Here is a 12,500-nt window from a genome sequence, read left to right on the forward strand (position 1 = left end):
GGCAGGCTTCCACTGGGGGGGGGGGGCGGAGAGGGCCTCGGACAGCACTGGGCTCCCAGACAGAGGGCTTCATTTCCACAGAGACTGCAGGGCTTAAAGTTAAAGATTACTTTGAAATCTGCACTCCTCCCTCGTCCCTACCATTAAAAACCCCACACCCCCTGCCCTGTCCATCCCTCCATCCCTCTATCTGTCCCTGCAGCCACCACTCCCTCACCCCCCCCCCCCCCCCCCCCCAAAAATAAAAACCTGCCGCCAGAGAGAGAGAGCAGAGGATGAGTTGGGAGAGGATCTCCCTTTGATGACGGAGAAGGATCCTTTTGTTCAGTAATCCCCTCACGCCCCCTGCCATCACCCCCACCCCCCTCCAACCCCCCCCCCCCCCCCCCCCCCACCTCCTCTCCTCTCCCCCTAGCTGCCCTTCCTGTCTTGATCTTAAGTTTGGCTGGACATCGGCCGTCAATACGGAAAACAAATGGAATCAACAGTGCTTCGCCCACGTCAACACATCGAATATTCAAAGGAAAGATAGTGACTTATTCACAACATCACTTCTTACGTGCATGTTATTGTATTGTTGAAGTGGAAAGCAGTAAACAAGCAGTTTAAAATAAGGGAGATATATAGGAAGTTTGTTTACAAAAATAAAATACTACAGCATGTATGTTTTATTCTTGTTTCTTTTGTTCCCCTGGAGATATAATCTATCTCTCTGAAACATGATGGATTCAGATCAGCAAGTGATTTAAAAAAAAAGCACCGAAACATTTAATAGGACTTCTGTAGCCTCACACTATGTGTGATCTCCCCTTCGTTTAGTGAGATGTCTACATCAAACACGCATTCTTCACCCTCAGGAAGTCCCCCCCCCGCCCCCATAACGACGGTCAAGTGTTGGTCGGGGAACCCCGGGGAAAGGCTCAGAGCCCGAGCCAGAGGAAGAAGGGGTCAGGCTCCCCTTCATCAGCGACAGACGGCCTCAGAGCGCCCCCAGTGCCACGAACTCTTCCCCTGCACCTTCCCGGTGTCGCCCTCTAAGGTTACCCCTTAGAGTGTTTGCAAAGTGTGTCTTTGTGTCATTATCACATTGGACACACGTAGTTCGTACGGAGCATGAAAGACTCTCTCTCAGTCCGCTGGTAACATCTGCCCTCTTGACAGTTGGTTTCCCCATCAAGATGAACTCTAACATATAGCCCCAGGGCGGATCGTCGTTATCAACACACCCGGGGTCAAACCAACGGACGCCATGCGATCACGAGTTCGCTCATGTATGTGTCGGAGGCAATAATATGGTCCTTTACTTCGCCTAGTATGTTGGAGCTGTGCTTGGGACTTTGTGGCCTACTTGAAATGTATATTTTTGTTTCTGAAGGGTTTCTAACCCTATTTATTGGTATTATACGATATAATAAAAAGCCTTGGAGTTATGGAGTTACACATGCAAGCAGGCACGCAATTACATTCACACGCACACTCACCCACACAGACACACGCTCACACAGACACACACATGCACAGATGCAAAACGCACACAGAAACACGTTTGTGTTTCTGTGTGCGTACACACACAGACACACAGGCATACACATACAACTCTAGGAGCAAACCCAGTCCCCTGCATAGACTAATCAGTTGGCAGACTTCCAGATGGGCCAGTGTCCGAAACAGAAACCTGCAGGTATACACCCCCATTAGACGGGAGGGGATGTGCTTTAAACATATTGTGAAGTTACACACTATTCACCTGAGGTAGAAAGTACACACTAACTTAAAATAATAAAATACATAAAGCGTAGGATATTCATGCCTTTTGGCCCACCTGCCAATTTCTGTGATTACAACATAATAAGAATGTTTGAATAATACAATTAAATAATGAATTGCATTGCTTTATATAAAAGGACATTTTGTAGGATATTGGATTACTTTTTACTCGTAAAGCATTTTATAGTACATCTAACTAAACCACCGACGTGCTAAACCAACTCAACCAGTGGGCTGAAAGATGTCCTAATAAAGAACTCTCCTGTAAGCACGGTCTGAACCTGACCCAGGATGCAGTTCATAAATTCAGCCCAGACTTCCAGTATATAAGTCAGTCCATGCTGAAAACGGCCAATCACATTTACATACAAATCCCATGAAAATTACCAAATGTTAATTTGCATATGTGCACATGGACATGTATGCCAACCGAATCTCAATAACATGGGCATAAAATCACGATCTTCACAGAAGTATCCCTGGGGGTATAATGTTATTGTCATAATAATAACTATTATTATTGTCAAACAAATTAATTACAAAATATCTTTACAGGCCATATACAGCGCACAATGATGTTCAAAGTTGGTTGTTTCAGGTTATATTATTATGTTACAATGTGATATTTCAAGTAGCCTAGTACAATTTAAGTGTTTATAATCCATAATACCGACCTGGCGTGTTTACTTTTTAATTAATTCAACATGAGGACTGAAGAACACAGCAATATGTTAATCTTGTTTATCAATAATTTGACATCGACCATATTTCATGCATTAGGAGATTACAGAGAGGAACACTAAGAATAACAATCACCCTTATTATGATTATTATGTTGTTGACGTGATGTGTTGTTGTAGTTGTGCTTAAATGCTGTGACCGAGTGACAGCTGCAAACTATTCTCAAAAAAATGTGTATACATTTCAGATCAACAGATAAACATTAAGACTACTTCACGTTAAGTGAGAAAGAATACATAAACAGTTTCCAAATAATTCTGTTTGTGCAGTAACACGGGAGAGGAGTGGGTCATCACTAAACGCTCGGCTAAAATGACCCATTGGTGTGAATGTGAAGGACTTGGAGAAACAATCTGTCACTTGAGGAAACAGGATATGCCTCGAGAGAATACTTTGTTATCTATCGATGATTATTGGTAGCATGTCTAGTGGAAATAACATCTGTTGACGCATGATTCAGTTTTACACATTTAATTCCACAATTTATGGTAATGTCTTATATCATAAAACAACTTGTACAGGGAGTAGCCAAGAGGAAATTCTGGATTAAATCAAGAACTGAGAAATGTGGGTTGAGTGAACATGCCTGTAGATAAATGAGGGAAATCCAGAAAACCTAGTTTCAAGACCTACAGCCGGAAATGACTGTCATTTAAAGTTTTGACCTTGCTTATAGGTTCAGCTATTGGTCAAATTTTGATAGCAAACTTTTATTTTACAGTACCATAACTGTATTGCAAATAACAGATTTTTTTACATCAATTTAATTTCATCCAGGTTGGACAATTGTAATTAGGTAGCCTACTCCTAAATACATATCATAAATATTTCAGGTTGAAATGCCCTTATTTTGTGCAAAATGTTGCAGTGAGGCTTATGACCCTCAACATCCATCCTGCTCTCTCTTCACTTGCCTTCCATGAGATTCAGGACACCAGTATATTTAGAAATTAATCTAATTATCACCAGTGAATGACTCGACCCGTACCACGTTACCGAGCTATAACAGACCGCACGGCACTATGAGAACGCTCTGTTCTTCTAAGGCTGCTCCTACTGGTCGTCAACATTTTTAAGGTAACATTTGTACAACCTGCCTAAATGTTTGACTTAATTGTATAAGTACAATAACATATATTTGTTGCTGCATGACACATGTTATTCTCTGTATTGATTTGTATTAGACACCACTCTTTACACCGTAATTAATTAGTTAATTGGGTTCACCTGAGCTTTGATTGTTCATGTCAGCCATTACTGTCATCGGGTGCCTGCCTGCAGATTTCATATATGTGGGACAAATTATAGTAAAGTCAAAATTATGAATAAACTTCAATAATGTTGAATAAGAGCAAAGAAACACTAAAATACTCCAAAATGTATCACAATGTAAATTTATACTTCTTCTAGCAGGGTTAAACTTTATATTCTAAATCATTGACATGTATCTATAGTTAGATTGGGTTTGCTTCTCTGTGTTCTGTTTGTTTTTTGTTATTGCTTTAATTTGTCTGCTTGTTCTGATTTGTTTGCGATTCTGCTTGAATCACTTGACTTCAAAATCTCCCTCTAATATTAACTTATTTTAATTCCAATGTTATTTGATTGTATTATATTTATTATAAATCAATGTCCTTATTGTTTGTCTAACATTTAATCTTTATGAAGCAAACCCAAAACTAGATTCTAAAGCTGGTTTCAAATAAACACTTCCTTCACAATACAATTGCACCCCCTAGTGGTCAACTGTTGGAATCCTATACAAATACAATTTGTGTGCAATTTCACAAAACGTTTGATTGATGCGGGAGAATCATAAATAAGCTGTGAGGAAAGTTGGGCTCTTCAGTGAAAACATATAAGCATTAAATAATTGTAGGCTTTTTATCTGAGACTGGAGCATCTGTTCATTCTTTAACTGCATACTTCCGTCTGTGTGCTGGACAATATTGTTTAATGGTAGAAAACATGTGGTAGGCTAAATAACTAAATAGCAATTAACGGAAAGAGTGCTGATGCATGTGCAAGTGAAGACCGTCATAAGTCGGGTTCCTGTCTCCACTGCATTGCATGGGCAGTATTTTATGCTCTCAAATAATTAGCCATCAGCTATTAGTATATTTGCTTATCTCCAGGCTGAAATCAAACTCCCTGGTAAGGCGAACATATCCACCATGACCGTACGGGGGCGATGACTCGCCATCGGTGCAACTATTCAACCCCTATCTCCTCCATTCAATCCATTGATCATGGACATTAAACGTTTACGTACATAACATCAAGATAGTAAGAAAGCAAAGGGTGACACTTCGGAGTCGTATAACATTACACGTAGGCTATACTATATGTATCTATGAAAGAAGCCAGTTGTGTGATCTGTGTGGTGTGGAGTATATCGGTACCATGAAGACGAGGTTTCGTTAAAAAACACGGGTCGGTAGCCTAGAATGAATTGGCGAGCCATGGATACTTTCACTTTTCACCTTCAGCACACTTTCGCTTTTTAATTCGGCACCCGTCGAGCCAAATTCATAAACAAACCTCCACCATGAGTCCAACCAGATAAATGTGGAGCTCAACGGACTAACCAGCGCCTAGGGTCGGACCCAAGAATGTGACCGATAGTTACCTCGCTGACATCAGCGCAGTCACAAGCACGCGCCACTTCGATCCGTCCAATGGCAGGCGGAGAAGTGTCCTGACGGCCTGACGTCATTTCCGGGTGACTCCACGGGCCCGGCGATGATGCTTCTGCTGGCACACTGATTTACTATTCGGATATTTTCATATTTTTTACAGCCCAACACATGCGGGGTTTAGCCACGAAGAAGCTAGCGTGAATAATTAATCAATAAGTGTTCTCAGGTCTTGATTCGGCCTCCTAAAACCGTCCCGTTCATTGAGCGACCCCGCAACCAGACGCGTATAAAAGGTGAGGATGCGCAATTTATGTTCGTATTAAAAAGGGATCGCATCACGTTGGACACTTATGTTGTGCGGGCATAATAACACATGTATCATTGATTGTATAGGAAGGAAATCTATGTAACAAAACACCAATTCAAACAGCGGCTCTGCAACTGCAGCTGTGAGCTGGATATGTGGTTTGTGGCTCGTCGGCGAGCATAGCCTTAGCTATCTTCATCATCAACTGGGATCTGCTGACCTATTTAGCCCCAGTCTGTTGTGGATTATTAATATAAATATGCTACCTTCCATAGCATCCCTTGCCAAAGACATGAGCTGCGTTTGTTGTGTCCTAACCCTTGGTCTTGCTGGTACTTTATAAACGGTGAGAGAGGGTTTGGTTGGGCGAGTTCTAGGTTAGCATGTCAACCACCCAGTGATGCTGATTTCGGAAAAAAAGGACATTTAGTAGAAAGAAGAAAGGGCTTTACCACTTACACACCAATAGCACGTCAATGGTCAGTGTATTGTGGCGTGTATTGAATCGTGGTGCTACGACGATGAACAATATGAATAAACACGATATGCACACGTTGTGTACATTGTGTGCAAAAATGTGTGTGTTTCTGAATGCAGGGCTTGCATTGGAGGCGTTTATAATGTCATTTGCAAACCCTAATGTGTTTGTCCGGTTTTAAATATTGGTCCTTACTCATTTGTTGTTGGTTGTTTACACACACTCACACAGACACAGATGCACAGACGCACACTCACACGCAGACACACACACAGATGACCATGTGAAGTATCGTATGTTTTCTCATTCAAGGAATATGTCGATTAACCAGTCTCTCAAAGAGTTCATCGTTAGTAACTGGTCCTGTTTTTCAAGATTTGGCAGTTGGCTTATGATCAAGTTTTTTATATTTCCCACCCTTCTTGAATATTGAAATATTCAGCGTCACTTTTTGTGTGCAACGTTTTTATTACTTTATTGTATTTATAGATAAATATTTGTTATAGAATTACATTTGCACAGAATAAGGGCCTGAGTCAATATGTGGCTCATAATATGAGATAATGTATGTATGAACAGAGCCTCCAGTGTGTTCACTGTATGTGCATAGGTCATATGCAGCACATATGCTGCTTCCTCGCTGTGTATCGGCAAAGAGGGTAATCTCTGGATGAAACCACAGTTTCAACCAGTGAGTCATGCTCACTGATTTACTGTTTTACATTTTCTTCACGTTTTATCAGTGCAACAAATGCATTTTATAGCCCTTTGATGTTACTATTATCAATAATTTTTAAACAAAAATGTCCACACTTAACTTGAAAACCTTGAAAACCTGAGTCATGCATTCGGCGATTAGTTTAGTTAAGTATATTGTGTATTTGGACCATGCACAACCCACATTGCACCAGCATCACAATTAAGTAGCAGCTTAAAAAATAGCTGTGTTTTTTTTCTGATGAAACTGATGTGATGTGATTAGACACACACTCTTATGTCGTGCTGGCAGTGCACTGTGTTTAGTTTCTAGGATTACATCTCTAGGATTAATTATTGTATTACTGTATTGTTTATTGTGTCCTGGAAAGTTGCATTCCTGGCTTAGGCCTACTTTACCCAAACATTAGTCACATAACGTTTTGATACCCGATGCTGTTCTGATTCTTGTCAAGCCAGAAAATATATTATGTCAGCTTCATAACCATATTTACATTTATATTGTTGCAGATGATGATGCCACCTTCACTGCTGATTTACTTTACTTATATTTCAAGAGCATGCATACATTACACTCATGCACCCACACACATTGAATAGAACAAGTTTTTCGCTGGCCCTTACAAATATATTGTATCGTATTTCACATGAAATTCTACACAGTCAGTCTAACGCCACTAAAGCCATGTGCAGACTGAAGCCCCCCGTGCTCAGGGATTGCAAAGTTTTTGGGCCCCGGGCCAGAAGGGTCCTTCCAGCTCAGAGGTCGGTGTAACATTCCCTGTTCACCTTTAGCTTGCCTTGGGTGTGAACCACACCCTGTCCTCAAGAGTTCCCTTTATCATCCTGGGGAATGTGTCATTCGCTCCACTTCCCCCGTGGGTTAGATCTGGTTAATGGGCGGATATGAATAAAGAGTCAATGTTGAGTCAATGTTATCGGTAAAGCAGAATGTTCTAATGGGACATGACTCAGGTCTCACTATGGACAGCTGAAGCATACTTATCTCTGGTACAAGCTTTATTAAAACCGCACCTAACAATATCTAACCTGTGGCGTCAAATGGGGATGTATAGAGAAGGCCAGGATTGTTCCTGCCCAGTATCGGAGTCATTATAAGTCAATATCGTCGCTTGTGGGCTGTGAGTGGTATTGTAGAGATTTCTGGTATTTCTGGGAATATGCATATTGTGATGGGCCTTAGTAGATAAAATGATCCGAATCAGATGTTTGAGAGAGCAAGATAAATATAGTTTTGATCTTATACTTACTTATACCTTTTGATATTTCAGTGGAATTTTGCATTTCATTTATTAAAATTGTATAAGCATACAGGGGATACAGATTCATTTAGTCTTAAACTTATTATTATGATAATTAAGTTGACTGTTAATAGGCCTATATCCCCCAGCCAAATACTGTTAACTTTGTTTTTGGTTGCCTGGCTTAATTGTTGGCATAGGGTACAGAAAAAAAAGAATAGAATTAGAATGGATTAACTTCTGTTAAATGGTTCCTATTTGTGGCTGTCACTCTGATACTTCCGGCTTGCCTATCAACCTCCTTCTTAACAAGGGATTGTTGTGCCTCTTATCTTGCAGGTCTACTACTCTACCCCACCCAAAAGACCACCGTCTCAACCCCTGCCCGGGCCCTCAACATTCAACCAGCCGCCCCCAACTTGCTGTTCACCCTCGCCTAGAAGCAGGAGAGGAGTCCCCTGCGCCCCCCCTCCCCTCCCCCCCACCCCCACCCCTCTCTGACCGTCTCCACCCTCCTGCCCTCCATCACGACATCAGTACCTGGGTGTTGCGAGGGGATCCCTGGCTATGAAGCTGAAGGAGGACATGAACCCCCTGCTGCTGCAGGTGTTCCGATCGGTGGTGTGGGTGTACTCCGTCATCACCTTCCTGCCCTGGTACTTCCTGTCGGGCACGAGCACCAGCCTGGAGCGGGCGCGCCGGCAGAAGGCCCGCTCCATCACGGGCCACACGGCGGGGCCCTACAGGGCCATCAACAGCCAGCAGGGGCTGGCGGCCGCGCTGTACCCCGGGCTGGACACCCTGGACAAGGTGTTTGAGCACGCGGCCATGCGCTTCCCGGCCCGGCACTGCCTGGGCACGCGGCAGCTGCTGAGCGAGGAGGACGAGCTGCAGCCCAACGGGAAGGTGTTCAAGAAGGTGAGGAGGGGTTCAGGGGGATGTGACAGCACCAAGCCCTTTCAAGGGGCTGGGTGCTGTCGATTTTAATCGATTTTCAAAATGAATCGATTTTCTATCGATTGATTGTCATTATCAGGACTTCAGTCTATGAAATCATTAGGATTTCATAGACTGAACTAAAATAATCAAACGTTCAAAATACGTTTTAGACAAAGTCCTGATTGACGTTTTCATTCTCGCAAGTGGAGTTATTAGAGATGGCCATTATCTAATCTAAGATTCTGGCTAGCAAGTTTGCAATCAAAAATACGACCAAGTTTGTAACTTTGATACATTTAACTATAAGACAACGTACTGTCATTACATGACACCAGAAACCATAAATAAACAGACAGATTCTAGTTACGATTTTTTATTTGTAATCATCCATTATAATTGAGTCCAGGATTAGCCAAACAAATTGGCAATCCTAAAAATAAGCAGATTGAACGGCCTGTAGATAATTAGGTAAGTACATATTTCTCGACATTGTGCATTTATTAACACAAATCACAATTCTTGACTTCTATTCAGTCAAATGCTAGACGATGCCTTTCTCCAAAGCGACTCCAGATACAGGTCCTTAAGGCCGGCTAGCTTTTAGACATAATGCTCAATGTAAGAATTCCTTCAATGTAGGGTGTAGACCGTGAACATTAGATATCGAACCCAGTACCCTTCAGCTTGGACTCAAAAACCCTGGTCACTGCACAATATCCTAGTTTCTACACTATCTAGGAAGCTTAGGGAGATGTATTGTGTGTGTGAGGCTTTCGGTGCAGCCTGCTAGCGGCGCTAGCGTTAGCATAGGGCCCGTAGGTGGAGGAGCCGTGAAACGCTGGTCCACTGGCACCCCTCGCTCTCGGGGTGACGAGGTCCCTGCTAGCCGTCCGCTGCAGGTCCGCAGCAGCTCTCTAGAGGGCAGTGGAGCACTGGGATGGTAGATGTCTTCCACATAGATGGTGGACGATTTGAGGAGAGTAGACTCGTCACTTCCTCTCCTATGTGCGACACCGCTGGTTGCCCACCAGAGGTCTGAAGCCAGACCGTTCAGCTTTTATTCTTTTGTCTTCAACTGATCGCATTCTAAATCTTGGAATGAGCTAGTTTGAAAGTTTAGGTTTTCACCGTAGCCTACTGATGGGGCGAGGCTTTAACACTAATGCCTAAGGGTTAGAGGTTTCATTCCCACTGGGAGCACTCATGTGAAGAATGTAGGCCCTCAGTGTTTTCAGATGCTGTGCATATGAGTCACGTGTTCACCAAATGGCATATACAAGTGACATCACTGTGTTTTCTGATAATCGTTGTATTAAACTGACAGTGCTGTTTTTCCTTTGCTGAATTTGCTACTCGTCTGTTACTGAATTTTTTGCTGTTGCAGAATCATTCTATTGCTGAATTGCCATCGCTAATTGTTTTGTGCTGTAGCTATTTGGCTCCATACCAATGGCTGTCTTCAAGCATTAAACCGTGTCTCCGCCGGGGCTGTGCGTAGGTGATCCTGGGAGACTACAACTGGCTGTCCTACCAGGAGGTCTACCAGGCAGCCAAGAGCTTTGGCTGTGGCCTGGCGGCTCTAGGCCAGAAGCCCCAGTGCAACATCGCCATCTTCTGCGAGACCAGAGAGGAGTGGATGGTGGCGGCGCAGGCCTGCTTCATGTACAACTTCCCACGTGAGTCAACCCTGCCGGGACAGCACCCTCAGTTGGTTTATTCGTCTTGTTTTGTGTGTGCTACCCAAATGGGTGAACAAGCATATAACACAATCATTTGGGCTTACAAGAGGCTTCGTGCATGTAATCAACAAGTGGTTGGGGTGTTTGACTCCCAGCCGAAAGGGTCTGGGTTTCAATCCCAATATTCACTAGTGTCTACCTTTAGGAATCCTCGAGCAAGATGCGCAACCCCAACCTGCTTATTTATTGCATGATTAACTGTCCATAATTTTTTTATAAAATCTGCCAAATGGTTCAATAAAGTCTGCTAAATGACAATAGATGATGAATATTTGTGTGTGTCTGTGTGTCGGTGCCAGTCGTCACTCTGTACTCCACCCTGGGACCCAACGCCATTGCCCACGGGCTGAACGAGACGGAGGTCACCCACATCATCACCAGCAGAGAGCTGCTGCAGAGCCGCCTCAAGGTAGCCAGTCACACCTCCCCGGGGCCCCCTGTCTGGCATTACGGTCATGTTGTGACAAGACAACCGCCCCTTCCCTAGACAAACAGTCAGTCAAATACAAATGTTCTCCTGGGTATGTTTGCTCTTGTGTGCGGTTTGTTATGCACACTTGTCTTTGGCAAGAGGATACATAGTATTACACAGTATTTCTGTGTATGATTGATTGATTTGATACTTATTGATCTGTTACTACCCTGCTTCACTTGTCCATCACGGAATCCCTGTTCTGCGTTCCTTCTCCCGGTTTTGGCCTCTGGCTCCATTCCTTCTTAGAGAGGGGGGGGGGGTGTATCGTCAAATGTGGCCCTGTGAAGCCCTGTAACTGTGACTGTAACTGTGACTGATAACACTTAACTTGACTTCTTGCTCCTCCATCCATCCCTCCCTCTATCTCTCGCTTCTATTTATCGCCATCAACCCCTCCTCCTCCACCACCATCCCCACCACCACCTCCAACCCCACCCCCAGGCCATCCTGTACGAGGTGCCCAGGCTGCAGCACATCATCTTGGTGGACCGGAAGCCGGCCAGCTGGCCCGACATGCCCAGGGGCATCGTGGTGCTCAGCATGGACGCAGTGCAGGAGATGGGGTCCAAGCCCAGCAACAGTGAGTTTCCCCCCTAGGCTGCTGTCAAGACAGTCAAACCCATTTCCCACTGAGATCTCAGCACAGGCCGCCTGGGGCCAGACTCTCCATCGGGGCTGCCACATTCTCTCTCCTCAGGAATACAAACTCAAGCATGTTGCTCGTCTGACACTGTGTGCGGAGCAACAGACATGTGACTGTGTATGCATATTTGTATATGTAAAGCCAGGAAAAAAACCAGTATGCAAAACGGTTCATGCAGTGCTTGAAGCATGATGATCTTGAACAGACAGCAACCAACCAACCATTCTGAAGCTGTAGACTCCAACTGGTGTTTTTATGTTCGATCACAGGAAAGGGTGTTTAGTGTGGGCGAGCAGCAAAGAACATATTGTTGTCTTTCAAATCGTCTTGGAGGAAAGATATGGCAGACTGGCAACTTTATGGAAAACGGTTGTTGCAAATGTTGTCGTCTAGACTTAAAACTTTCAACCCATGACTCAGAAGACGTCTCGATTGGCACCACTCTTTCGTCTTGAAAGAGAGCCCTGGGTGATTCTGTGTTATGGCTATTATCGACCAATCAGGCAGCGGTTCCTGCTGATGTGCTACTTTGACTTTCATCAACGCCTTTGTTTTTTTTCTCCCGTCCTGCTCAGTGGCCGCGACACGCAGGCAGCCAGCGCCGTCGGACATCGCTGTCGTCATGTACACCAGCGGCTCCACAGGCATCCCTAAGGGCGTGATGATCTCCCATAGCAACATCATCGCCAGCATCACCGGCATGGCCGAGCGCATCCCCAACCTCGAGTACGCCACGCCTTTCTGATTCATCATCTCTCACTCTCTCCGTCTCTCTAGAGTCTCTCTCTCACTC

At 44.0% G+C, this 12,500-nt stretch overlaps 1 protein-coding gene across 1 annotated transcript in view; it reads left to right on the forward strand.

Moving 5' to 3' along the window:
• The first annotated feature begins 8,415 nt into the window (after nucleotides 1-8,415).
• acsl3b (acyl-CoA synthetase long chain family member 3b) overlaps nucleotides 8,416-12,500 on the forward strand; it is a 9,975-nt gene continuing 5,890 nt past the window's right edge. Inside the window, exons 1-5 of the mRNA XM_056597543.1 lie at nucleotides 8,416-8,829; nucleotides 10,349-10,526; nucleotides 10,889-10,998; nucleotides 11,506-11,644; nucleotides 12,283-12,433. Coding sequence (XP_056453518.1) covers nucleotides 8,479-8,829; nucleotides 10,349-10,526; nucleotides 10,889-10,998; nucleotides 11,506-11,644; nucleotides 12,283-12,433 — 929 coding nt within the window. The 5' untranslated portion in view covers nucleotides 8,416-8,478. The remainder of the gene's footprint in view (nucleotides 8,830-10,348; nucleotides 10,527-10,888; nucleotides 10,999-11,505; nucleotides 11,645-12,282; nucleotides 12,434-12,500) is intronic.

Source organism: Gadus chalcogrammus, chromosome 8 (assembly GCF_026213295.1).
Source record: "Gadus chalcogrammus isolate NIFS_2021 chromosome 8, NIFS_Gcha_1.0, whole genome shotgun sequence".
Lineage (NCBI taxonomy): Eukaryota > Metazoa > Chordata > Actinopteri > Gadiformes > Gadidae > Gadus > Gadus chalcogrammus.